At 41.3% G+C, this 26,790-nt stretch overlaps 10 protein-coding genes across 12 annotated transcripts in view; 8 read left to right on the top strand and 2 right to left on the bottom strand.

Annotated features, from left to right (window-relative positions):
• Ino80 (chromatin-remodeling ATPase INO80) overlaps positions 1 to 20,084 on the bottom strand; it is a 39,558-nt gene extending 19,474 nt beyond the window's left edge. Inside the window, exons 1-10 of one of the 2 annotated variants that reach the window (XM_089462772.1) lie at positions 20,069 to 20,084; positions 19,752 to 19,996; positions 19,243 to 19,633; positions 18,987 to 19,180; positions 16,747 to 18,932; positions 16,537 to 16,677; positions 16,302 to 16,479; positions 15,736 to 16,109; positions 15,412 to 15,673; positions 15,185 to 15,352 (exon numbers count right to left, since the gene is read on the bottom strand). In XM_089462772.1, the coding sequence (XP_089318898.1) occupies positions 15,185 to 15,352; positions 15,412 to 15,673; positions 15,736 to 16,109; positions 16,302 to 16,479; positions 16,537 to 16,677; positions 16,747 to 18,932; positions 18,987 to 19,180; positions 19,243 to 19,516 (3,777 nt within the window). In that variant the 5' untranslated portion in view covers positions 19,517 to 19,633; positions 19,752 to 19,996; positions 20,069 to 20,084. Of the gene's footprint in view, positions 1 to 15,184; positions 15,353 to 15,411; positions 15,674 to 15,735; positions 16,110 to 16,301; positions 16,480 to 16,536; positions 16,678 to 16,746; positions 18,933 to 18,986; positions 19,181 to 19,242; positions 19,997 to 20,068 lie in introns of both variants that reach the window. The other variant, XM_089462771.1, reaches the window with a different exon arrangement.
• LOC108608573 (thymus-specific serine protease-like) lies at positions 470 to 2,453 on the top strand. 2 transcript variants are annotated; one of them, XM_089462775.1, is made up of 7 exons: positions 470 to 713; positions 777 to 958; positions 1,018 to 1,253; positions 1,312 to 1,543; positions 1,608 to 1,771; positions 1,842 to 2,132; positions 2,202 to 2,453. In XM_089462775.1, the coding sequence occupies exons 1-7, from the start codon at positions 504 to 506 to the stop codon at positions 2,306 to 2,308; spliced, it is 1,422 nt and encodes a 473-aa protein (XP_089318901.1). In that variant the 5' UTR covers positions 470 to 503; the 3' UTR covers positions 2,309 to 2,453. The 2 variants fall into 2 exon arrangements, with proteins under 2 accessions (XP_089318901.1, XP_017855908.2); XM_018000419.2 differs by having other exon boundaries at positions 471 to 713; positions 1,608 to 1,780.
• LOC108608647 (uncharacterized) lies at positions 1,311 to 15,009 on the bottom strand. Its single transcript, XM_089462778.1, has one exon. It carries the CDS (start codon positions 14,855 to 14,857, stop codon positions 14,048 to 14,050), a length of 810 nt encoding a protein of 269 aa, XP_089318904.1. The 5' UTR covers positions 14,858 to 15,009; the 3' UTR covers positions 1,311 to 14,047.
• On the top strand, positions 2,789 to 4,605 carry LOC108608645 (putative serine protease K12H4.7). The gene is made up of 7 exons (XM_089462776.1): positions 2,789 to 2,998; positions 3,062 to 3,243; positions 3,302 to 3,537; positions 3,597 to 3,828; positions 3,894 to 4,066; positions 4,130 to 4,420; positions 4,478 to 4,605. The coding sequence occupies exons 1-7, from the start codon at positions 2,789 to 2,791 to the stop codon at positions 4,582 to 4,584; spliced, it is 1,431 nt and encodes a 476-aa protein (XP_089318902.1). The 3' UTR covers positions 4,585 to 4,605.
• LOC149270545 (putative serine protease K12H4.7) lies at positions 5,031 to 6,932 on the top strand. The gene is made up of 7 exons (XM_089462774.1): positions 5,031 to 5,240; positions 5,304 to 5,485; positions 5,545 to 5,780; positions 5,841 to 6,072; positions 6,138 to 6,313; positions 6,375 to 6,665; positions 6,723 to 6,932. The coding sequence occupies exons 1-7, from the start codon at positions 5,031 to 5,033 to the stop codon at positions 6,827 to 6,829; spliced, it is 1,434 nt and encodes a 477-aa protein (XP_089318900.1). The 3' UTR covers positions 6,830 to 6,932.
• On the top strand, positions 7,238 to 9,010 carry LOC108608644 (putative serine protease K12H4.7). Its single transcript, XM_018000112.2, has 5 exons — positions 7,238 to 7,459; positions 7,530 to 7,711; positions 7,765 to 8,232; positions 8,287 to 8,453; positions 8,518 to 9,010. The coding sequence occupies exons 1-5, from the start codon at positions 7,238 to 7,240 to the stop codon at positions 8,913 to 8,915; spliced, it is 1,437 nt and encodes a 478-aa protein (XP_017855601.1). The 3' UTR covers positions 8,916 to 9,010.
• Positions 10,197 to 11,879, top strand: LOC108621114 (putative serine protease F56F10.1). Its single transcript, XM_089462777.1, is given in 4 exon segments — positions 10,197 to 10,588; positions 10,660 to 11,124; positions 11,188 to 11,363; positions 11,424 to 11,879. Coding segments are annotated over 4 exon segments (1,425 nt in total). The 3' UTR covers positions 11,816 to 11,879.
• On the top strand, positions 20,027 to 20,865 carry LOC108608649 (aprataxin-like protein). The gene is made up of 3 exons (XM_018000118.2): positions 20,027 to 20,365; positions 20,426 to 20,651; positions 20,708 to 20,865. Exons 1-3 carry the CDS (start codon positions 20,213 to 20,215, stop codon positions 20,857 to 20,859), a joined length of 531 nt encoding a protein of 176 aa, XP_017855607.1. The 5' UTR covers positions 20,027 to 20,212; the 3' UTR covers positions 20,860 to 20,865.
• A 50-nt stretch (positions 20,866 to 20,915) lies between these two features.
• Positions 20,916 to 22,683, top strand: LOC108614368 (uncharacterized). The gene is made up of 3 exons (XM_018008504.2): positions 20,916 to 21,055; positions 21,124 to 21,318; positions 21,396 to 22,683. The coding sequence occupies exons 2-3, from the start codon at positions 21,154 to 21,156 to the stop codon at positions 22,587 to 22,589; spliced, it is 1,359 nt and encodes a 452-aa protein (XP_017863993.2). The 5' UTR covers positions 20,916 to 21,055; positions 21,124 to 21,153; the 3' UTR covers positions 22,590 to 22,683.
• Positions 22,684 to 22,809: 126 nt separating this feature from the next.
• LOC108614288 (aprataxin-like protein) lies at positions 22,810 to 25,113 on the top strand. The gene is made up of 2 exons (XM_018008381.2): positions 22,810 to 23,294; positions 23,364 to 25,113. The coding sequence occupies exons 1-2, from the start codon at positions 23,115 to 23,117 to the stop codon at positions 23,946 to 23,948; spliced, it is 765 nt and encodes a 254-aa protein (XP_017863870.1). The 5' UTR covers positions 22,810 to 23,114; the 3' UTR covers positions 23,949 to 25,113.
• The last annotated feature ends 1,677 nt before the right edge of the window (positions 25,114 to 26,790 follow it).

Raw genomic sequence — 26,790 nt, forward strand, 5'->3', positions numbered from 1 at the left:
CCACGCCTTACATTCGACGTGCGCAGAGTGCAAGTGTGCAGCAGCTAAACAGAGGGGTTGCTTTCCAGATCCAACATCCGGCAGTGAAGGAACTAATTGAATATATTGAACTGAATTTACATCACGTGTTGTGTGCTCTAAAATTTCACATATAGACTTTTCTCCTGTCTAAATTCCATTTCCGCTTTATAGATAGTGTCTGGCTTTATGAATAGCTATCACTTGAATCTGTTTATTTAGGAACAGCAGCAATGCATCAATTAAATAAACTACTTTACAAATGTCCAGATTTGCTGAGCTGATAGAGCTCCACGGAATAATTAGCTAAGCATGGTTAAGTCAACGATTGGAAATTAGTGTGTTACTATTACTATAAAACTGTTTCTGCAATTTATTTAACGTAGATAATAGCTTAATTAGGTACCCGATAAGAATTGCCGTTGAACAGGTATAAATGGTGCTTACATTATGCATTCGACTCGGTAGAAATTAATTCTACAACGATGACACACTACGGAACCGGAGTAATTATTACACTGCTGGCATTGGGCCTTAGCCAAGCTAATGGAAACATATTCGAGCGCACATTCAAGAAACTTCACGAGGAACCTTATTCTTCGACAAACCAAAATAGAGCGGACGAGGTACAAACATTGTGGATCGAACAGAAGCTGGACCACTTTAATGACTCTGAGACTCGAACTTGGCAAATGGTATGAGTCAAGTATTATGTAATAATCAATTGAGTTACTTTGATCATATGATCTCTTTTTCAGCGATATATGTTAAACGATGTGTTTTTCCAAGCTGGTGGTCCCATGTTTATATACCTGGGTGGAGAGTGGGCAATTAGCAAGGGTGGCATTTCAGAAGGTCACATGTACGACATGGCCAAGGAGCACAATGGACTTTTAGCCTATACTGAACATCGATATTACGGAGAAAGCCATCCATTGCCGTGAGTGTTAATCGAGCAGAGACTCTGTTCATTTGTATGAGACTCTTAATGTTTTTTAGAGATTTGTCCAATGAGAACCTTCGATTCCTGCATGTGAAACAAGCTTTGGCTGATTTGGCGCATTTTATAACTACGCAGAAAGCTTCGTATGAGGGCTTGAGTGATTCCAAAGTTATAATTGTGGGTGGCTCCTACTCTGCTACGATGGTTACTTGGTTCAAGAGAACTTATCCCGATTTGGTTGCTGGCGGCTGGGCATCCAGTGCCCCTCTCTTTGCCAAAGTCGACTTTGTTGGTAAGTGTGTGGACCTGTTGAGTCTCTCATAAAGAATACAAATTTTTATATTTAATAGAGTACAAAGAAATCGTTGGAGAGTCAATAGCTTTAATGGGTGGATCTGACTGTTACAACCGTATTCAGAATGGTATTGCGGAGATGGAAGCAATGTTTGCCAATAAACGTGGCAGTGAGGTAAAGGCTCTATTAAAGCTCTGCGAACCGTTCGATGTGTACAGAGATTTGGACGTTTGGAATCTTTTCAGTGAAATATCTGATATATTTTCCGGCGTGGTACAGAAACATAAGTATGCCTAAAATAGTTATGTATTACTTTGATTAATAGTAATTAGTTAAATTATTTTTGAATAGCGCGGGACGAATCGAGGGAGCTTGCCGAAAGATTATGGCCGAAGGTTCCGATCTTGTTGGACTTAGCAAATTTTTATTGAGTGAATTTGAAGACAATCATATTAAATGCAATAACATCAGCTACAATTTCACAATTGACACTCTCTCAGACACAAGATATTCAGGTTCAATTAGTAAGCTTCTGAGCTTCACAATTGAAAATGTGTTTTTTAACAAGAGCTTAACATATTACAGTGCGTCAATGGATATACCAGACATGTAACGAGTACGGCTGGTATCAAACCTCAGGTTCCGCCTCTCAACCATTTGGTACCAAATTTCCGGTAACTTTTTACACGACCATGTGCGCTGATCTCTATGGCCCCCAGTTCAGTAAATCCTTTATCGAAGACCGTGCGGCTGAGACAAACGAATACTTTGGGGGTCTTACACCGAAAGTGGAGAATGTGTACTTCAGCTATGGAGATTTGGATCCCTGGCGTGCAATGGGCATACAGGACAAGAAGCAGGCTACCACTATACCAAGTGAGCTACCTAAATAAAATCATAAGAATGTAATTTTTAATGAAAAAATATTTTCTTTTTTTTTCACAGAGTATGCGCATTGCAAGGACTTCAATTCGATCAATCCAACTGATACCGCCGAAATGAGAGCCTCAAAAGAACGAGTTGCCGAACTGGTCCGTGAATGGATAAAATAGAATTTGCTTTTTGTCTTTATAACCTTAAATGGTCTCCTAATATATAAATATTAGCAAAATATGAAATGAATTTCTTTTGTTTAAACAATTGCTATGTATTTAAGCAATATAAGCAAAAATATAAATTCAATTTTTAAAACATCAATATTATCGATTCCAATTAACTGATTGTGGTGGTAATAATCATTATTGAGAACGTCAAATATACTTAACCTTATTAATAATAATTATATTATTTATTAAAAGGTAGCAAAATCTGATCAAATGAAGAGAAGAAGAAGCAATGATAAGGCTACATGGTTTTCACTGCAGTATGACTTGAAGCCAACGATTGAAAAATAGTTGTGCTAGTATTTCTTATGATTTCTCGTAGATAATGTTCTAATAACATGCTAGATAAGAATTGCCGTTTAACTAAGCAACAGGTATTAGCAGAATGCGAATGGAACCTTTGCCTCAGTAGAAGTCAAATCTACCACGATGACACACCACGGAGTCGGAGTAATTATTACACTGTTGGCATTAGGCCTTAGCCAGGCTAATGGAAACATATTCGAGCGCACATTCAAGAAACTTCACGAGGAACCTTATGTTCCGACAAATCAAAATAGAGCCGACGAGGTGCAAACATTGTGGATCGAACAGAAGCTGGACCACTTTAATGACTCTGAGACTCGAACTTGGCAAATGGTATGAGTCAAGTATTATGTAATAATAAATTGAGTTACTTTGATCATATGATCTCTTTTTCAGCGATATATGATAAACGATGTGTTTTTCAAAGCTGGTGGTCCCATGTTTATATACCTGGGTGGAGAGTGGGCAATTAGCAAGGGTCGCATTTCAGAAGGTCACATGTACGACATGGCCAAGGAGCACAATGGACTTCTAGCCTATACTGAACATCGATACTACGGAGAAAGCCATCCATTGCCGTGAGTGTTAATAGTGTTGAGTCTCTATTCCTTTTTATGTGAATCTCAATTTTTTTAGAGATTTGTCCAACGATAGCCTTCAGTTTCTGCATGTCAAACAAGCTATGGCCGATTTGGCGCATTTTATAACCACGCAGAAAGCTTCGTATGAGGGCTTGAGTGATTCCAAAGTCATAATGGTGGGTGGCTCCTACTCTGCTGCCATGGTTACTTGGTTTAAGAAAACATATCCCGATTTGGTTGCTGGTGGCTGGGCATCCAGTGCCCCTCTCTTTGCCAAAGTCGACTTTGTTGGTAAGTGTGGGCCTGTTGAGTCTCTTATAAAGCATAAAAATCTTTTTGTATATGTGCAGAGTACAAAGAGATTGCTGGACAGTCAATAGCTTTAATGGGTGGATCTGACTGTTACAACCGTATTCAGAATGGTATTGCGGAGATGGAAGCAATGTTTGCCAATAAACGTGGCAGTGAGGTAAAGGCTCTATTAAAGCTCTGCGAACCGTTCGATGTGTACAGCGATTTGGACGTTTGGAATCTTTTCAGTGAAATATCTGATATATTTTCCGGCGTGGTACAGACACATAAGTATGCATAAAATTGTTATATATTACTTTTATTTAATATAATTAATTAAATTATGTTTTTAATAGCGCGGGACAAATTGAGGGAGTTTGCCAAAAGATCATGGCCGAAGGTTCCGATCTTGTTGGGCTAAGTAAATTTTTACTAAGTGAATTTGGAGAGAGCACTTCTAAGTGTAATGACCTCAGCTACAATGCAATGATTGATACACTCTCAGACACAAGATATTCCGGCTCAGTTAGTAAGAGTTTCTGAATTTCACAATTGAAAATTTGTATTCTAATATGGGCTTAACATATTACAGGACGTCAGTGGCTATTTCAGACATGTAACGAGTACGGCTGGTATCAGACCTCAGGCTCCGCCTCTCAGCCATTTGGCACTAAATTTCCGGTAACTTTTTACACGACCATGTGCGCTGATCTCTATGGCCCCCAGTTCAGTAAATCTTTTATCGAAGACCGTGCGGCTGAGACAAATGACTATTTTGGTGGATTTACGCCCAAAGTGGAGAATGTGTACTTCAGTCATGGACAGTTGGATCCCTGGCGTGCAATGGGAATACAGGACGAGAAGCAGGCAACCATTATACCAAGTGAGCTATCTTATGAACGTCTAATGAAAAATGACTAAAGTGATGATCAATTTACAGAACATGCACACTGCGCGGACTTGGGATCGATTAGTATTGATGATACCGCCGAAATGAGAGCCTCAAAAGAACGAGTAGCTGAACTGGTTCGCGAATGGCTTAAATAAAGTTTACATATCATATTTTTAGTAATGTAGTTTTCGTAATTTCAATTTCAATTATTATCAATTTCAATGTATTATCGATTCCAATTAACTAATTGTGCTGTCAATAATCAGTAATAGGAAAGTCAAACATACTTAACCTTATCAATAACAATTATATTATTTATTAAAAGGTAGCAAAATCTGATCGAATGAAGAAAAGAAGAAACAAAGCACACTTGCCATCGACTGAAAATGTATTGACTTGTCGAACTGATAAGGCTACATGGTATTCACTATAATATGCTTATAAACCAACGATTGAAAAATAGTTGTGCTAGTATTTCTTATGATTACACGTAGATAACGTTTTAATAAATTGTTAGATAAGAATTGCCGTTTAACTAGGCAACAGGTATTAGCAGAATGCGAATGGAACCTTTGCCTCAGTAGAAGTTAAATCTACCACGATGACACACCACGGAGTCGGAGTAATTATTACACTGTTGGCATTAGGCCTTAGCCAGGCTAATGGAAACATATTCGAGCGCACATTCAAGAAACTTCACGAGGAACCTTATGTTCCGACAAATCAAAATAGAGCCGACGAGGTGCAAACATTGTGGATCGAACAGAAGCTGGACCACTTTAATGACTCTGAGACTCGAACTTGGCAAATGGTATGAGTCAAGTATTATGTAATTCTCAATTGAGTTGCATTAATCATATATTCTGACATTCAGCGCTACAAGTTGAACGATGTGTTTTTCAAAGCCGGTGGTCCCATGTTTATATACCTTGGTGGAGAGTGGACAATTAGCAATGGATTTATTACAGCGGGTCACATGTACGACATGGCCAAGGAGCACAATGGACTTCTAGCCTATACTGAACATCGATATTACGGAGAAAGCCATCCATTGCCGTGAGTGTTAATCGAGCAGAGACTCTGTTCATTTGTATGAGAATCTTAATGTTTTTTAGAGATTTGTCCAATGAGAACCTTCGATTCCTGCATGTGAAACAAGCTTTGGCTGATTTGGCGCATTTTATAACTACGCAGAAGGCTTCGTATGAGGGCTTGAGTGATTCCAAAGTTATAATTGTGGGTGGCTCCTACTCTGCTACGATGGTTACCTGGTTCAAGAGAACATATCCCGATCTGGTTGTTGGCGGCTGGGCATCCAGTGCCCCCGTCGTTGCTAAAGTGAACTTTTTTGGTATGTTGTAGTCTCTGAAAGTGCTTTGACGGATTAGCATTTCTCTTTCTGAATTTTTAGAATACAAAGAGGTAATGGGCGAGTCAATAACTTTAATGGGTGGCTCTGCTTGTTACAGCCGTATTCAGAAGGGTATTGCTGAGATGGAAGCGATGTTTGCCAACAAACGCGGCGCCGAGGTCAAGGCTTTGCTGAAGCTCTGTGAACCTTTCGATGTGTACAATGATTTGGACATATGGACGCTGTTTAACGAGATTTCCGAAATATTTGCCAACGTTGTACAGACCCACAAGTCAGTTATTGCCAAGTTTAAATGGAAAGAACTGCACTAATATCAATATATTATCAATATTATAGTTCTGGACGTATTGAAGGTGTCTGCCAGCAAATAATGACTGGAAGTACTGATCTTATTGGAGTAAGCAGTTATCTTCTCAGTGAATTCGGAAAAGCGAGTGGCAGCACTTGTAACGATTTAAGCTACGATGCCGTCATGAAAGTACTATTGGATACAAGGTACAACGGCAATATGAGTAAGTGATTTGATTCAATGCGACTTCTAGTATCTAATAATTTCTGATTTACATATTGCAGTGCGTCAGTGGATATACCAGACATGTAACGAGTACGGCTGGTATCAGACATCCAGTTCCATCATGCAACCATTTGGCACTAAATTCCCATTAGCTCTGTTTACAACTATGTGCGCTGATCTCTATGGTCCCCAGTTCGGTGAGTCATTTATCGAGGACCGTGCGGCTGAGATAAACGAATACTTTGGGGGCCTTACGCCGGAAGTAGAGAATGTGTATTTCAGCCATGGACAGTTGGATCCCTGGCGTGCAATGGGCATACAGGACGAGAAGCAGGCCACCATCATACCAGGTGAACTAGCTTATAAGAGTCTAATGAAAAGTTACTAAAGTGATTCTAAATTTACAGAGCATGCGCACTGCAAGGACTTTGGATCGATTAGTAATGATGATACCCCGGAAATGCGAGCCTCAAAAGAACGTGTAGCTGAACTGGTCCGCGAATGGCTAGAGTAATATTGTTTAATCAGTCGGACGATAATAATAATAAAGTAGTAACTTGCTACAAGTGTATGTAATATTTGCAATAAAAGATTGAATAGAATTACAGCACTAAGAATTGCTGTTTTACTAAATGGGACTACTAGATCGTGGCTATGGTTTTGCCATGTTACGCATACACGAACAACTAATGCAATCTATGTTAAACTATAGAAACATTTATAAAAAGTAATGGAAATCATAAATTTGCGATAAGATTTGGGTTACTGAAAATCCCGTCTAATCACAATGCTCAATTGAAATACCACTTCGAACTCTTATCAGCTGTACAGTTATATCTTGATCGAAAATCAATAAAAACGAAACTACAATTTGATTGCATAAAAGTAGAACGTTGGTCAGTTAGGAACTTCATTTGGCAACATGCTGCTCCTACAGTTGGTCAGCCTTGCGTTGGTGGCTCTGGCTAGTCAGGCAATCAGCCTCGAGTTGAAGAAAGATGTGCCCGTATTCGTTAAGACTTTGAAAGATATGCAACGCGGTCCACCCTTGAAGATGGTTAAACGAGAATTGAAGGGGGAAGAAAAATGGATTACACAACCACTTGATCAGTTCGATGAAACCAATAAGGAAACCTACGAAATGGTATAACTATTAGTGGAATATATAATATATACATGGGTTTATATATATTAATGATTTGCTTTTGGTTTAGCGTTATTTTATCAATGATGAATTCCAAACGGAAGGCAGCCCAATATTCATATTTTTGGGCGGCGAATGGCAGGCCTCTCTGGATATGATAAACGATGGTTATTGGTATGACTTGGCCAAGGAGCACAAAGGTGTCCTCATCTATACTGAGCATCGTTACTACGGTGCAAGTATACCCACTAAGTAAGTATAATTTTAATATATTACATAAACATATAATAATCTTATAATCATAGGACAATGTCGCTGGAGGACTTGAAGTATTTGCATGTCAAGCAGGCGCTCGCCGATGTGGCCAATTTTATTAAAACCTTCAAGTCGGAGAATGCACAGCTAAGCAATTCGAAGGTCGTGCTGTCCGGCTGCTCCTACTCAGCCACAATGGCAGTTTGGTTCAAGCGGCTCTATCCCGATTTGGTGGTTGGTGCCTGGGCTTCCAGTGCGCCGCTATTCGCCAAACTTGACTTCTACGAGTACAAGGAGGTAGTCGGAAAAGCGTTTCGTGAGCTGGGAGGAGAGAAATGCTACAATCGTATAGAGAAGGGCATAGCCGAACTGGAGTCCATGTTTAAGAACAAGCGCGCGGCTGAAGCACGTGCCATGCTGCGTATTTGCAGCAATTTTGATCATGAAAACGATCTGGATTTGTGGAGCTTGTTCGGCAGCATTTCCAATGTTTTCTCTGGCTTAGCCCAGTATCAAGGGTAAGTGAATCATATAATAGGATATATTCAGGTGTTATATACCATTTAATATAGAGCGGGAGACCTTGAGTATTATTGCGATTTTATCATGAGCTTTAACGATGATGCCACAGCCATTGCCAATTTCGTTTATTGGGCGTGGAATTCTCCAACCTGCGTTGATCCACGCTACCAAGAAACCGTTAACTATTATCTGGACGGAATTTCCAAATTTGACGGTTGTAAGTTATTTAATTGCTAGTCAATATGCTTTCACTGATTAGATCTCTTTTTGCTGTTTCATAGCTCGAGCCTGGTATTATCAGACCTGTAACGAGTACGGTTGGTATCAGTCGTCGCGTTCTTCTAATCAGCCGTTTGGCAGCAGTTTTCCCGCTACTCTCTACGTTGAATTGTGCAAAGATATCTTTAGCAACAAGTTCGGAAACGACCAGATTGAAAAAAATGCTGCCCAGACCAATGAGGATTTTGGCGGCTTGGAACCAAACGTTGAGAACGTCTATATGACACACGGAGGTCTGGATCCATGGAGTGCCATTGGTCATGGCGTGGCAGAGGGCGCTACGGTTATTTCCAAGATGTCGCACTGTCCTGACCTAACTTCAATCCGCTCCACCGATAGCGCCGAACTGCTCGCTTCCAAAAATCGTATTGCTGAACTATTGCGTCAATGGCTAGCATAACTTTAAGTACTACCAATTATTTGCCGCGAAATTAAAAATATGCAAATACATACTACTAATGTACATTAAATGAACTATATTGCTTGAGTAAACAACTTCGTACTTGTAGTGGAATAGTGGTATATTAAAGGCAAATATTTTGGAAGGAAGGCAATCAAAAATTTGCCTAAAGCTGACATTGTCACTAAAACAAAATGTTAGTAGTTATGGCGATATACTATATCTGGCTGTACGCTTAATATGTGAACGGGCTTGTATTATAGTATATAATTGTATATTTGGTTAACAAATTTTAAGTCCATTTGCACAGCATACTTTCAGGATAGTCTTCAGTATAAAGTAATCAGCTCTGTAAAGTGATTCCCCAATACTAAGAACTGCTCAAATTATAGGCTACAAAATGTGACAGAAATCAGTCCATTAATAATGAAGATATTCTGAGAATATACAGTCACGTCTTATCAAACTAGACAGCAAACTAAAGGGTTTGTATGCAACGCTAATATTTACTCTTTGGATTATTAATATGCGACCTATCTAAACAATAATATATAAAATAACCCAATAAATTGCATCTTTTATTTTTAAATGAAGTAAAAATATTTTAATCATATACATATATGAGAATCATCGAATAAAATATGCATAGCTATTAAAGAAGTTTTCGATTAACAGATCATATACAATGTATTTCAAAATGCTATGTCACCAATACTAGTATTAGATATAACCATTGCTGATGTACAATATACGATATTGATACACAGACCTAACAAAGAGAGGAAAATATCTCGAATCTGTAGAAGAGCTACCAACATTTAATCGTTAAATAGTTATGAATGTGATATAGACATATATCATATAGTTTGCATATTTTTAGTATTCGGAATAAATATGTATTCCTAAACATCACGTTGAAGAAAATATTCGCAGTAAAATAAATTTTCGTAATATACAATTATCACTATGAGCTATATATGTATATCATAGCAATGAGTAAATCAATCAATTACGAAATCGCCATAATCCATTACAATAAAGATACGAAACGACAAGGATGAGACAACTAAAGCATTTTTGGTAACGTTGTCCAACGTGACCCACACGCTACTTAAGCCTATCAGTTACATATAAATGGGGCTTACGATTAAGCTATGGGCAAATATTTACTTTTCTAGTAACACATATATTTACAAGTACCCTGGCAAAAGAACTTTTTGAATAAATAGGCCATGTATTGGGGTAGGAAACCATTCGTAAGCTTGCGACCTATATAACAAGATGAAGTACTTTCCAGTAGTTCTGGCACTGCTAGTATCCCTAGCATCTGCAGCAACTCTCAAGAACTCTCAAGGCTCAGATGAAATATCAATTCCAGTATTTGTTCAAACACTCAACCAGCTTCAGCGTGGGCCACCATTGCCGCCAAGCACCAAGCGTGCAAATGTGGAGACTCGATGGTTCAACCAGAGCCTGGACAACTTTGACGACACTAATAAGGACGTGTGGGACCAAGTGAGTTCGACAGTTCCTTAAAGGAATTCAAGTAATCTTATCTAACTTATCTTCTACAGCGCCATCACATCAGGACTGTGGGTTGACATCGCAAAGGAGCACAATGGGTCACTGGTCTACACTGAACATCGATTCTTCGGCGAGAGCATTCCAATTACGTAAGCTTCAAATCCTTGACTTGCTAAATTTTCTGATTCATTAATATAAAATTCACCTATTTTCCCATTAGGCCCCTGTCAACCAAAAACCTTAAGTACCAAAGCGTGGAGCAAGCTTTGGCCGATGTGGTGAATGTTATCAAGGTGCTCAAAGAAGAGGACAAGTACAAGGATTCTAAGGTTGTTATTTCAGGCTGCTCCTACTCTGCATCCATGGCAGTTTGGTTTAAGCTATTGTACCCCGACGTAATCGTCGGCAGTTGGGCCTCAAGTGCTCCGCTAGATGCGATAGTGGATTTTTCAGATTTCATGGAAGTTGTTGGCAGAGCCTACAGGCAGCTGGGAGGAGACTATTGCTACGACCTCATCGATAATGCGACATCTTACTATGAGGATCTGTTTCAGACTGGTCAGGGAGCTAAGGCCAAGAAACTCCTGAATTTGTGCGACAGTTTCGACGAGAATAATGAAAGGGATCAGTGGCAAATATTTAGCTCGATTGCAAACATATTTGCAGGCATAGCGCAGTACCAAAAGTAACTATGACACAAGCAACCCCTTTCCTTCTTCTTCTTCAATATGATTTTGTTTCTTTGTAGACCAGAAAACTATGATTTGGCCCAATATTGCTCTGTTCTACGAAGTTTTGATGATGATGATGCTTCAGCACTATCTCAGTTCGTACAGTGGCGTCTAGGGAAACCAGAATGTGTTAATACTCGATATCAGGGAACTGTTGATTATTACAAATGGTCCAAAAATAACTACGATGGTTGTGAGTAAAACCTCAATAGACAATGTTAGTTAAATATAAGCCTTTTTCTTTCCTTCTTAGCTGGCCTCGGCTGGTTCTATCAAACATGCAGACAATTTGGTTGGTTCCAATCCTCTGAAAACAAGAATCACCCATTCGGATCAACTTTCCCGGCAACTCTGTATACCGATACGTGTCACGACGTATTCGGATCCCAATACACCTCAGCGAAAATTGAAGAATATATCCAGGCCACAAATAAGAAGTATGGTGGAAAGCATCCAGCTGTGGAGAATGTTTATATGACTCATGGTGGTTTGGATGGATGGAGCCGCGTTGGCTCTGACTCCGCTACAATTATTCCACAAGCCTCGCACTGCTCCGATTCTGGCTCAATCAGTCCCACAGACAGTGCAGCATTGCGAGCAGCCAAGGAACGATTGATTGAACTAGTTCGCGAATGGCTTGCATAAACTTAGATGCATTTATTAACTTTACTTTATTTTATTACAGCACGTTATAGTCCTATTAATAAAACTCTTTTTGAACTTATGTACAAACCGAATGGTATTGAATTTGTAAGGCGTAGTTAAGACCACATCTATGAAGACCTTTTTTTTTTGCAATTTATAAAAAGTTTACTGTATTTGATAAGATTTTCTGATAATTTTGCTAAGTTCGTTAGAGTGATTCTATCGTGGGCTGGGCTATTCTTTAAAATAAAGTGTAATTGATAGGGTCCAATCAAATTGGATTAAGCGGTCAATGTAAAATCAAGAGTGAAATAACACAACAAGCATATGTAAGAATGCTTCAGTAAGTAGAAGAATCGCTGGTATCCTATATTTTAATGTGGGTCTGCTTTAATTCTGGTCAGAATTAGTTAAATATGTTTAATGTTGAATGGTAGTAGTGAAATATATAAAACAAAAACCTACACATTGAAATCCTTGTTATCGGTGATTATGAAATATCATGAAATGTTATATATGTATATAAATAGCAATATATTAAAATAGAATCAGGCCATAAATTATAAAGAATATAATAAAGGTGAGCCAATACGACATTAAGCTTTAAGATTCACGTGTAACCACTTGAACTTATCAGTACAACCATATTTCCTATAAATACAATAACGATTATCTTCTTCATTTGCCTGGCAAAACTAATTTTAAATAAATGGGAACCTATTCACAAGCTTGCAATCTCTCTAACAGTTGAGATACTTGCCTGGCGAGAGAATTACTGGGAATGCCCTAGATTAGTGAAAAATTTTAAATCAAAATTTATACGATGTTTACAAGTAGCAACTGAATATATGACAGGCAGATTGGGTTTAAGACAACATTTTTATACACCCAATGTATTGTACTAAATTCAGGTACGTGTGGGACATACCAAATATGATGGACTATCAAAAGATGACGATAGGCTGTGGCTACTGCTACGATTTCGAAAATGTCATAAATCTAAATGCCAAGTGGAAGCGAGACGCGCATGACAATGACCACCGAAAAGGAACACAGTGCCACAATCAAAGTCAATTTGTTTATAAATGGCATAAACAACAATTAACAAGCTGATCCCATATCATTTTAAATGTAACTGGTACAAGTTTGTGGGCCCTCAACAATTTCCGTTAGTGTAAAGTGAAATGCCAAAGAGTTGAGTTGAGTTTGGTCAAATTACATTGGTATGCACCAGCGACATGAACGACAAATACTTTTCGCCCTCAACCTTTGCCTGTGTGGGAACACCAACAGAAACAATCGGGTTTTTATAAATTTACTACAGAGTAAAACAAAAATTCTACAAATTTCAACTTTTGTTAGGGAATGCGACTGAGTCAATGTACAAGTATTAATGAATTTGCTTCACTAAATCTAGAAATCGGCGTTTTATTCTACATGAATTCTACTGTAATACCAGATAGTTAAGCCTGCATTATTGGTTGTTATAATTCTGTATAATGTATTGACATTTAGCAATAAACTTTACATGCATCTTCCCTATATAAAAGCTTCCTTTATAATACAAAAAAATTCAGCTAATATATTTCTTTTGAAATATCTCTCATAGCACTAGAAGAGTATAAGAAATCCGGCTATTGATTTTCTTAAATTTTATGGCAGATATTAAAGCTTATTCGTCTTCGATAAGCCGCTCAAAGGCCCGATAAAAAGACCATGCCATGCAATGCCATGCCAAAATGCCAGGGAATTAGTCAACAACGAGTTGGGAGAACAATTTCGAGCCTGAGAACCGAACAATAAAATGGACGAGGAGACAAACACCAAATTACTTGACGGCCAGCGCAAATAACAAATCAAAATCAGTGACAAAATGATTTAAGAACCCAGCGAAAAAGTTCACACGAAGCCCAGCAGCCGCAGTCACAGTGGAAGATATCACAGCACACACAAGCACACACACACACACACACACATATATATTGCATCCTTTTGGCTGAGAATTTGCGGTGGTTGCCTTGGCAGTGTCATTGTTGCGATAAAGATCACAATGTGTAAATCATGGCGAAAAGCGCTCGATCGATGCCAATGGCAATGCCGACGCTGACGCTGACGCCGACGCCGACGACCGCGCATTGCATAAACAAGTAGTCGAGCAAATGGATACAAGTCGCGGCAACAAGGAGCTGCCCTTTTATTCATCGCCCACACATAAATTTGCCAGCTGCCAATTTAGCTGGTGTACATGGACTGCAGCACGGAGTTTTGCACATTGTCATAGACCTTCACGATGTCTGCGTCTGCCCGTAGGTTCTTAAGGAACTCTGAATAGCGCCTCAGCTGTGGGGATTTCAGCTTCACCAACGGCCCGATGGGGCAATAGCCGAGCTCTGTGAGGAGCGGCGTGTAGCCGAACACCTTTAGCTTGCAGGCCACTTCTGGTATAAGCTCTGGCTGGCATCTAAAACATAGAGCGCCCATTTCGTGGCTCACAATTCTGCAGCCTTCTGCATGGCAGGACAGTGCCACCTGATGCAGCTGCTCCTCCAAGTTGCCAAAGTCCATGGCAGTCTGACAGGTCATTAGCACATGGATGAGGCCCATTTGCTTAAAGATTTGCTTCTCACTATGCACAGCCCGAAAGCGGCAGTTGTAATTCTGAAATACTGATGACAGCCGTTGCTTCAGTGCTCGGAAATTGGCAGTGCGCACCTGGCACACCAATGCAGCCTCACGGTCATTGTAACCGATATGCAGCACACAGTTATCTGAGTTATTTAAAGGCTCATCGCGTCCCTGTATTAAGAGGTTCTTGGATGGTTTCCTAGGGCGATCAGGGCGCTGGATTTCAATTTTGTTGGTTTTCCGATCGGTTTTGGTTAATAGGTCAGTCAAGTCATCCAGTCCATTATATTTGTCAGATTCATTGAATTCTGGCTTCTGGCGAACCAATGGTTTCCTTTTCAAACTGGATGGCACCAGATTCGCTTCAAGACGGGTTAAGTTAACTGGCTCCGCATATTTTTTTCGCAAAAATTCCATCTCGATTGGATATACAATAACAAATAATTTAGCTTAGATATGAAAAAAGATTTTGTAGCTTTGCTGTAGATTAAACTTTTATCGTTTTAAAAAGTTAACTCAATCTAAGCTGGGATGCCATAGAGAAAAACAGCTTTGGTTGACATATAATCGAAAGCTAAAATGCTTAAGACAAACTCTCCATTCGTTGGGGCACTAAATATACCCACACGAAGGCGACCTCAGTTGAACTTAGCTAAGGCCTGTCCATATAAATATTAGTTTCTTCTTCAGCAAGTCGTCCCATTTTAGTGTTATACTAACAACAGACTCATCAATTTAACTTACCGTATCAGCTGCAGTCAAATTAATTCCCAATCCACCGGCTCGTGTGGAGAGCAGAAAGACAAAGATATCGGCGCGGGTTTGAAAATCAGCGACCATGTCGCGACGAGCAGAAATTTTGCTAGAGCCGTCGAGGCGCATATAGCGATGCTTGCGATGCCACATATACTCCTAAAAATCACGCATGGCATTAGCAGTGGGTCAAACGGATATCAAAGATTTAAACTCACCTCGAGCAGATCAATCATTTTGGTCATTTGCGAGTAAATAAGGACACGATGACCTTCGGCCTTGAGCCGTGTGAGTAGGCTGTCAAGCACAAACAGTTTGCCCGCATCCGTTATAAGTGTCTCCTTATCGGGCACCACAATCGACGACCAGCCATTGAGCGGCTTGCAGAGCGCCAAGCCAGTGCCCACAAGCTCCCTGCCCAGCACGTTCTCGCACTGCATGTGGCGTATGTGCGCCCAAGCTGCGGCGCGGCTCTCACAGCTGACAAAAACCAGATGCCAGATATTAGTACATATTACATACATTAAAGCATTGCTACTCACTATAACTGTCGATCGACCGCCTGCACCCGTTGACCCAGCCCGTAGAGAAAGCGCGGCATCTGCAGCGGCTCGCATTTATAGCACTGCGGCTTACGCGGCCGATGCGGGAACTCGGGCAGCAAATGTAGCGTGGTCATCTTAACATCGCTTTTGGCATTCGATTTGGTCTGCACCTCCACAGATTCCACCTCTAGCTCCTGCTTTATAAGCGGATCTACATTCACTTGCGGCTGGCCGTCGCCATCGACAAACTCCTCAATCAGTGCAACCTTTTGCTTAAGTACCTTGGAACGAGTCACACGATGTTCTATCGTTTCCTGCATGTTGACAGTGATGTAATCACCAAAAGCATAAATGCTACTCTCTCTAGACGTCTGTAATGCAACAAAACAATTAAAATGTATAATATTTTGATAAATAGATAAGGAAGAAGTATAAGGTAATCATTCAAAGATCTGACGATCTACAAAAGGATATCCTTATAAGCAAGAAATATATGATTTTAAAGACTATATTGGTATATGCTGATAAGGCAGCTCAAATCAAATGAGCTAACAATATTTTACCACTGCAGTAAAGATGAAATTTCTCAGCACACTGTTGGGGAGCATATAGTCCGGCACAAGCTTGCATTCTAGAGTTGGCTCCAGGAGTTGATAGCGCGGAGCACGTTGATGTGGCCACCACTGACGACGGTAGGCAAGCAAAGGTTGCCTGGCCAGTACGCGACGATAGTGCAACAGGCTGTAAAGCAATTCAGAACTAAATACGTAATGCAACAATTAGAAATAAACTGCTTACAAATCAATGAGGCCATGCCAGGTGACATCCTCCATGTCAGACAAGGAAAGATCCGACAAACGGGTGAAACTGAAGCAGCTATCAACGTGTACATCATCGAACAGGGATCTATGCACGTTGGCCGATTTAAAAATGTTGAATCTGTCGAGGAAGAGAGCAAGTATCATATATCAAAGCTCCATTCAACTCAAAGCCAAATAGCTAACTAACCGATTATATAGCAGGTGTCTTCGGCTGGGTAGGGCACTGTGCAGTAGTCCATCATGAAAGATTAGTCGAGGTAGAACATATTCCGCACATCGCATGCTGAAGGGACTCTTTGCATCGCGCCGCTCAAAGAGCTCCGGATGATTGCAGACTTTGCGGAACTGCATGACCAAATTCATAAGGTTCGAGGTAAAGTTCCGATCCAAAATAGAGCCATCGCCGGACGCAGAGGTCGTGGAGCCACCGTTGGCCACGTGCAGCAGATCCTCGATGCGAATCTTTTGCTTCAGCGCCCTATACAACAGCTTCTGGCGTATGGTTAGCGGACAATAGACCATAATCTCAATCTTATCGGACAGCTCGTTCTCCACATCTTTTTTGATGCGCCGCAGCATGAAGGGTTTCAATATCATATGCAGACGAGAGATTTGGCGCGCATCAATTCCGGTCTTATTTTCGGCGTGCGATTCAATGTCCTTCGAAAACCACTCGTTAAACTCGTCATGCGAATCAAACAACGTGGGCATTATGAAGTGCAGCAACGCCCACAGCTCAGCCATGCTATTCTGTATGGGCGTGCCGCTCAGCAGCAGGCGATTGCGGCAATTGAAGCCCAGCAGAAGCTTCCAGCGCTGCGAGGCGGCGCTTTTGATGGCTTGAGCCTCATCCAGAACCATGTACTGCCACTTAATCCGATTAAAATATTTGTAGTCGCTGACAATAAGCTGGTACGAGGTGATCACCACATGGAAACTAGCCTCACGTGTGTGCAGGTGCTTCTGCTCCCAGAACTGACGCAATATCTTGCGCTCATTTGGCGAGCCCCAATAGGGCACCACGTTGAAGTCGGGCACAAACCGTGCCATCTCCTGCTGCCAGTTGTGCAGTGTTGAGGCGGGCGAAATGACCAGAAACGGACCCCACACACCATAATGCTCCGCAATGTGGCATAGAAATGCTATCGATTGCACTGTCTTGCCCAGACCCATCTCGTCGGCCAAAATGCCACTGATTCCCTGATTGTATATATTAGCCAGCCATGTCATGCCCTTGATCTGATAGCCTTTAAGTGTGCCCTTAAACATCTTGGGCTGTGGCAAATCCTTCATTTGCTCGCTCTCTGGCAGCGGATGATCTAGCTCCTGCAGCTGCTCCAATATTTGCTCCTTCTTGAAGGGTACATCGAAGGCGCGCGTCTTGTCCAAATCTCGCTGAATTGCAGCCTCTGCATTCGCTTGCGCCAGCTGCTTCATTTCGCCTGCATCGTAATCGTCTTGTGTAGCCAGACGCGCATTGTGCTCCTCGTCCAACTGGCTGAGTATCCGCAACTGATCCGCCTCGGAGCCCTGGCCGAGTTTCTTGGACATGAAGTGGGCATACAGCTCCGTTTGGGTAATTAAGAAGTTCAGTTTGCGCTGTTGCCGCTTCACTTCGATAAGCTCGACATCCTGTTTGCGCTGCTCCTCGGCCTCTCGTTCCTGTTTGCGACGCTGGTCGCGCTCCACGCGCTCATAGCGCTTCCAATAGTTGAGCATTTCTCGTGTTAGACGCTTCGCCCGCCAAACGGTCTCTTTCATGATGCGCTGCGAGTTGAGCGCTCGCTGGCGCACAACCTTGGCACACATTCCAGCCACACGCTTGCAGTTGGCCAGCATCTCCTTGTGATTGTTGCTTCTGATGCGCTGCACTCGTCCGGATTCCTTTTTGGACATGATCTGCCAGATGCGCCGCCGCCGAGCAGCCAATACCTCAGGGTTCTTGCGACGGCGACGCACACGCGTAACTTGTCCGTCCACAGCGCCCACTACGTCCACTTCCTCCTCGATTTCTTCCTCCTCCTCAGGGTAATCCAACGCGAAGTTGGCCAGTTCGCGCTTGTAGTCCACCTCCCCATTGTCGTCGTCATCCTCATCGTTGGCAGGCAGCGTGTCACCAAAACTGTACTTGCCGAGCTCGGACGGGTGCACTTCCCCCGACTCTGGAGAATCCAATGTGGTGCGCTTCTTACGCCCTCGTCGACGCTGCTTGGCCGGTTTGGGACCCGCCTGCGCTTCAGCTAAACGAGCCAAGAGTATCTCTTGTTTGGTGCGGCGTCGACGTTTCCGCACGCCAGCTGTTGCCTGCTGACGCTCAGCGTAAACGTCGTGATTGGACAGCAGTCCACTGCCATAGTAAGCGTATTGAGCGTTCTACAAGCAATTTTCTTTAATACGCGCCAATTAACCAACTGCTCCACTACTCACTGTGGCCTTTTTGTAATAATTCTTTCGGTGGCGTTGCTCCTGCAGATGCTCACGAAGCATTTGATTAATGTATTCATCCTCGTCGCTCACCTGCGGCTCGCTATCTGTGTCGCTCAGTAATATTTCGTATAGCCACTCCCGATCACTAGTTAGATCATTGAAGTTATAAAGCTGCGCCTTTACGCTCTGGCGCTCTGTCAACGAAGAAGAGTAAAAATCAATTAAAAATACTGCTCACAGTTTGTACTCTATTTACCCTCTTTGCTGCCCAGTAGACGCTCTCGGCGTCGCTTCTTGAGTTTCATTTTTACCATGCCCACCCTGGTCGACGACTCGTCCGAGTCAATGCATTGCTCCTGGCCAGTCTCCGGCTCAGTGGCGCTGCCCTCACCGCTGCCACTGCTCAACGGCTGCTTGAGGGCCTCGCGGGCCATCTCAATGAAGGGGCGCATATTTAATGCCGCCTCGAGTCGCTGTATGTGCAGTGGTTCGGCCATGAGGCGTGGTTTCACTTCGGTGGCCTGCGCCATGTTGCTTGTGTGATGCCTTAGCTGCAATTATAATTTTCTTTGCGTAATCTTTTGGGCAGCTTTAGATTGGCAGACTTTCGATTTTCAGATGCAAATTTCCGTTAGATTGGCGGTGCACTGGATGCCTCAAATGAAATTTGAATGATTTTCAATTAAAAACTGTCACGTAATTGTGCAAATTCCGCATGCGTTGCGTAAAAAATATGCGGCCGTTTTTGTATGTTGCGGTACGCACTTTTTTACTTGCCCCCACGCTGCACACAAGCACATTTAGGCAGCCAAACAAATAATATTCTTCTCGGCTCTTGTAGTTCATTGTTGTTGTTTGCAGGGTTGCGTGCAGGGCTGCGTGCAGGGCTGCATATAATCTGCGCGCAGTGTTGAATAGTGCCACTACTTTTTAATGAGTACAAACACTGACCAGAGAACAGTGGTACAAAGTATTCGTTGATATATTGTACACTTTCATCGATGATAATTCTAAATAAAATTAATAGGTTAAATCTTCATAAATCTAATACCAATTGTGAAAACCTACGTTGGAAGACTTACGTTGACGCTCGCAACGCCCGGCACTGCGCGTTCGACGCACGCATCACTGAGCTCGCAGCTGCGCTGAGCAGCACTGACACAGAGAAATTTCGACATTAACAACACTGCATAACCACCGACTGCCGGTCGAATCAGCTGTTCAAAATGTCTTGGCAAACCGGGCTAATCAAAACAATTTTAGATCCAGCTAATTTAATTATATCAACGGACATTGCAGTTGTTATTGCGGACAAATATCCAAAAGCACGCCATCATTATCTTGTGCTTCCCAAGGAGGATATTGCCAGCATTTTTCAGGTGAGTACTCGCGGTTAGCTAAACCGGATTCCGAAACGTGTTTTTCTTGTCAATTTGCAGTTGAATAGGAAGCATTTACCATTACTGGAGGAACTTCATCTGCTGGCCCGCAATATAATTGAAGTGCGCGGCGAATGCTTTGAGTCATTTCGGATTGGCTTTCATGCCCAGCCGAGTATGCAACGGCTGCATTTGCACGTAATATCAAAGGACTTTGTCTCCAGTTGGTTAAAGACAAAGAAACACTGGAATAGCTTCAATACGCCGCTATTTATACCATACGAAGGTTAGTTGGTACAAGCATCAGTTTACGAAAATACCTTCATTCTCTGATATTTACAGCACTCTATGAGGACCTAGGCAAAAACGACAAAATAGAACGTTTGCCCAAGGCAAAGGTAGAGGAGCTGCTGTCAAAGCCATTGGCGTGCAACCAGTGTGAATTCGTTGCCAAGAACATCCCTTCGCTCAAGGAACACCTGCTGCAGCACTGACTGAGCTCAGCAATTGTAAAAGGTTTACATGCATGTGGATGTATGTATGTATGTACATTCTTCGTCAAGCAAACATATGTTAGTGGAACTCTTTACAACACTGTATTCCAATATTCACCAGCAATTGTGTTCCTATTCCAAACGTCTCATTCGAGTCCAGACTGTCATATGTACGTACACATGCATACAGATTTGTGTAAGTTCAATTTTTAATTATTTCTAAGTGCTGTATATTCGATGATTTTAATCATTGATTTGATAAAGGAGAAGATAGAAGAAAACATATGATTCGAAATGAGTAATCGCACGGAATTTGCAAGAAAGCTTTTTACACAAAGGGCGAAAACTGAGAAACCTCTAATCGAAACTGATCTAGCGGTTGTAATCAAAGATGCTTATCCCAAGGCTCAATGTCATTTTATAGTTGTCTCCAAGGAGGATATACCGAATGTGACTGCGGTAAGCCATTTAATACATACGTACATACATATTTCAATGTTTTATGTATTTGTGCTCATGCATGTGCCGCATTGCAGCTGACACGAGACAGCCTGCCGCTCTTGGATCATATGAAGGAACTGGCAAATCAAATCATTGAACAGCATCAATATGTGCCGTCCAGCAACTTTTTGATTGGCTTCAAAATTGATGCATTTATGAACGGCTTGAATATGCATATCATATCGAATGATTTCTATTCGGAGTGCATGCGTCGAGTAAGCCATTGGAACAGTTTCAATACAGAATTGTTCTTAACGTATCAGGCAGTTTATGCTCTTATTCGTATTCAGGGCAGCATAGAACCCATGCCAGCTGAAAAAGCAGACGAATTGCGTAAAGCACTGCCCCTGCGCTGTAATCAGTGCGATTTCGAAACAAATCTTTTGCTTGGATTGAAAGGACACCTGTTTAAGCATTGGAAAAATCGAGAAGATAAGCTCCAAATAAAGCTGCAAGTGGAAAAGATAACTCGCATGCTAGACGATGCAAAATTGACAACTCCACCCAAGATAGCTCTAGACAAAGCACCCGTATCATCAAATCAGTCAAAGTCAAATCAAGCAGTGGAGTCAAACAATCATGATCCAACCTTGCCAACCAATCCCTTCAAATGCGAAAAGCCTGCAATAAATCGAAACCCATCGAGCTGGCGCCAAAATATGAGCAACCAAGTGGCGGAGATAAATAAAGGTCAACATGCCAACCACTTTGATAAAAATGTTCAGAAGTCGCCTTATAGTCAGTCAAAATTTCGACAATTCAATCAAGGGGCCTTCACTGGGCAACACGGACCTCGGGCCAACAATGGGCCCAACGGACCTCGGGCCAACAATGGGCCCAACGGACCTCGTGCCTTCAATGGGCCACACGAACCTCGGGCCTTCAATGGGCCACACGGACCTCGGGCCAATAATGGGCCCAACGGACCTCGGGCCTTCAATGGGCCACACGAACCTCGGGCCTTCAATGGGCCACACGGACCTCGGGCCAATAATGGGCCCAACGGACCTCGGGCCCTCAATGGGTCCAATGTGCAGGGTCCTGGATTGAATAATATTGGAGCAAATCACCCTCTCGGTAATGTGAATATAAATATGAATCCACTGTCTAATGCAAAACAATCATCTGCTCCCAATGCTCAGAATCAAAATCAGGGAAAATACGCGCAGAAAAGCCAATTTAAAAAACAATATGACACCAAACAAACTGAAAACTCTCAGAAGTCCTGAGGATTTATATGCAATATAGATTATCCAAAAATTCATTCAAAATGTTATAATTTATTAAAAACAAAAATAAATACATATGCATATTCAAAATGAATATATTCATATAAGTCTTGATAAGTTACGATCAGGAATTTGTATTCTTTATGAAACCAAATTTGCACGCTTGCAACAATCTTATCAGCCACAGAGGTATGCAAGGCCACGTCATCCATGGAATGGAATCGAACAATTATGTTGAGAGTGAAGGTTAGTTTCTAAGCCCGTAGGATTGTGACGTCACACCTGGTAAATTGCACAGAATTGCGAATGCATTTGCGACGTTGTGATGAGATTGAAACATTCGCAGTATTTTCTGTTTCGCTTTTCATATTCCCAGATTTGCTCAACACTGTTGAAGCTTATTTAAAACACTAACCATAGTGTTTAAAATCAGATGTACCAATTCCAACAGTTCAGCTGCAGCTTTGTTGTTTACCTTCTCATCGGCTGGACTATTCAGGTAAATCACATCAAATCTCAAAGGCCATGGCGGAGAGTGAGACTGATGTGGAATTTTTACGTGGTGAATTAACTCGCAAACTGAGCGCTGGCGAGAATGTTGTTATTCAGAGCGAGCGCGCAGCGGTGCTCCGCAACGTGACGTGCCCCAAGGCGCAATATCATTTTGTCGTGCTGCCCAAAGAGGAGATCGCCAATGTGTTAGCGGTGTGTAAAACTTAATAATAAGTGCATATGTATGTATGTATGTATGTATATGCAAAAGTATATTTTTAGCTGAAGCGCGAGCATCTGCCGCTGCTGGACCACATGATGGATCTGGCGAATGATGTTATTAAGCAGCAGCAACTGTCACCGAATGATTTTCGGATTGGATTTAAAATTGATGCGTTTATGAATCGTCTCAACATGCATGTCATCTCGAAAGATTTCTATTCAAGCTCGATGCGTCGCATTCAGCACTGGAACACCTTCAACTCCGATTTGTTTATAACGTTTCAAGCTATATACGCGCTGCTTTACGTGAAGGGCTCGGTTGAGCCGATGCCCGCCGAGCAGGTGGAACAACTTCTCCATGCCACGCCCGTACATTGCAATCAGTGCAGCTTTTATACTGAGAACTTTGGCCAGCTCAAGCGCCATTTGTACATTCACTGGAGGGAACGAGAAAGTGAGCGTCTTTCGAAAATGGGCGTGGCAAACTTATCGCAAAGGATGGGGCAAATGCAGATAAATAAAGGCGCCGAGCAACCAGTGCATGCAAAACAGCCTGCTAAAAAGAAATGGTATGTGAATAAAAAGAAAAATTCGCAGAGTTCCAGTAGTAGTCCCAAAGGTGGTGCCAATACCAAACTCATTTGAGCCGAGTCTTTGACAGAAACAATTTGATATTGTCTTTTACTTCCAAACTAAGGTCATACAAATTGGCAATGTTTTAGCTGTTAATTTTATACTGAGGAAAATTTTAAGTGTGGAAGTTTATATATGTATATATATATTCCAAGGACATGCATATGCATATAAAACAAGTAAGAAAGCTCTAGTCGAGACTGCTCGACTACGAGATCCCCTGAACCCTTGGAGCAATAGATATTTCAATAATTTTTCGCGTCTTTCAGCTTACACAAGAAACACACACACATACACAAACACATACACACACAAGCACCCACGCATAAACACGCATGGGCTGAGAGAACTTAATTGTTTAATAACTTTTTTTGTGGACGTACGATCTTCATGAAACTTTCAGATTATGATTATAACATGAATATGCATGTAATTGCCAAAGCACAAGTCTCTAGTATTTGAAATACGCGTTTTACAAAAGTGAGGGTGAGGGGGTGAATTTAGAGGTTGGGGGTAAATTTTAACAAAAACCGAAATTGTATAAATTGCATATAAGCATATATAAAAAATTTGGAGACTCTAGCAATAAAGGTGTAGAAGATATAATTTTATAACTGGTTTTCGATAAGGTTTTTCATCGATAAAAAAAGATCGGGATGAGTTATCGAATTTTAATGATAAACTCGATATCCGCGCTGTAATTACGAACATTTTACAAAAAATTTGAAGTCTCTAGCTCTTATATCTTCGGAAATCGACGCGTTCAAACATACGGACAGACGGACAGACAGACAGACGGACAATGCCAAATCAACTCAGCTCGTCACCCTGATCAAGAATATATATACTTTATGGGGTCTGCCACGCTTCCTTCTGCCTGTTACATACATTTCAACAAAACCATTATACCCTGATTTCCCATTTTCAATGGGTTCAGGGTATAAAAAGAAAGTGCAATTATTCAAAATTTGTTCACTATTTACTAAAATTCATCTTTCAACCTGAAAGCTCTGTTATATATACATATATGCTCATAACCAGATAGACTAAGTTAATGAGTACTATTTACAAGTACCTAGAAGGCATATATATTAACATATATATTCAATCCGAATCGAATTTTATATAACATTTTTAGCTTCCAATAAATAGAGTATACAAAAATCAAAACAAAAAAGTTTAACATTTTATAATTATTTTATGCCCCTGGGCTGATTAAAATCTAAGGGAAAATAAGCGTTGCGTGGGGTCGTGCTGCATCCACTTTAAAGTTAGCCAGTCAAGTAGCTGAAATAAGGAAAATTATTGGTCCACGCCAAATTAAGCGGCAACTGAGCTGGCCCTCGAGTGATGCAGAAGGCAAGATTAATCCGCTTGAGAACTCCAAAAATTAAATTTGAGTCCCGCTTGGGTAAGTGTGCGAACTTTTTGAATGGTTTTGATGCCTGGGAGAGAATCTGCTTTAATAGACTCCATTCAAGCAGCGCTCTGTAGGCACTTTTAAATTATATTATAAATTTACATCTAACCCACCTGGGTGCATAGCTCAATTGTTATTTTCAGTATCAGAGCTTCCATTTTACATGTACTTAGGCAAATTAATTTGCTGGTTAATCAGAAAATTCAGATATGGATAGACTATGCAAAAATTTTAAATCTAGGCAGAAATGAACCTGAATATTACAGAAATAAATGTGTTGCTTTTAATATTTCGCCTTCCCTTAGTTAACGAGAGCAGAGAGATTTCGGTAGACTTTATAAATACTAAATATATTTAATTTATAAAGACTCTTCGACCTTTTTGAAATAGAAGTTAGCTAAATGTTCTGAAACTGGGTATATATGATACTATAAATGGTGCCTGTCCAATATAAGATTGTAGTTGCGCCTAATTATATTCTAGGTGAGCTTCAATCTGATTATAAATAAATTTTTAATTAACATATTCCATAAATATTTATGTTATACACAATAACAATCCTTAATTATGCTGCGAAAACAAAATGCTATATATTAATGGTCCTTTTTAAGGCTCATGCCATCACCTAAAAGTTAAAGGGCACTCGACTTGTTAATTCAGCAGTTTGTCAGCAGTTTGCCTGCAATTTGCAATTTGTTAGCCTCCTTTTGCCATTCAATTAAGTTTTTACTTTATAAACTTCCTGGCAAGCTAATCCACTTGACGCTGTTATTTTAGCTCTTCGTGGTAAGTAAGTTCACAGCCCTGGCTGCTGGGCAACAAGGTAAACATGTACACGGCTGGCCAAATTGAGAGATATGTACGCGATTAGCAAATTTCAAGGTAACAGCCCTGAACGAAGACTAAGCGAACGGAGCTCTAAAGAATTTTCCGCTGCTGCTGACATGGATGGCTATTGTAATTTAAACTTGATGCCGACACCTGCAACTGTGTTTGTGTGTCACAGTGTCAAGGTGTCTGTAGAAAGCCCTGAAACGTTACTCTCAAACACAGCAGTTTCCGCTCATTTTTGGCTTTTTTTTTTCTTCTTTGGAAGGGAATCGGAGCTTAGCTGCCATTGTTAAAGTAACTTCCACTTGCCACTTGGCCATGCCGTCGGCAGAGCTATTAAAGCTGTCTCCGAGCCGCATTGAGCGCTGCCATAGCCTTGCCACCTGTTACGAGTTTGCTCAAGCAACAGGATGCCATTCATAACGGAATTGGATAGGATTTTTGAGCCAGCTTTCGCGGAGCGGCGCTCACTGACTGGGCGAGTGCTCAACCAAGCGCATGCTCAAGGTTTCTTTAGCCGAGCACAGAGAGCTTTTGCCCGAACAGTTCGCTCAGTAAAAAGTTGATCTAAAATGGAATTTCGCGGGTTTTTTGTTTAATGTT

This window comes from Drosophila arizonae, chromosome 2 (assembly GCF_054131065.1).
Source record: "Drosophila arizonae isolate 15081-1271.41 chromosome 2, UAZ_ARI_1.0, whole genome shotgun sequence".
Taxonomy (NCBI): Eukaryota; Metazoa; Arthropoda; class Insecta; order Diptera; family Drosophilidae; genus Drosophila; species Drosophila arizonae.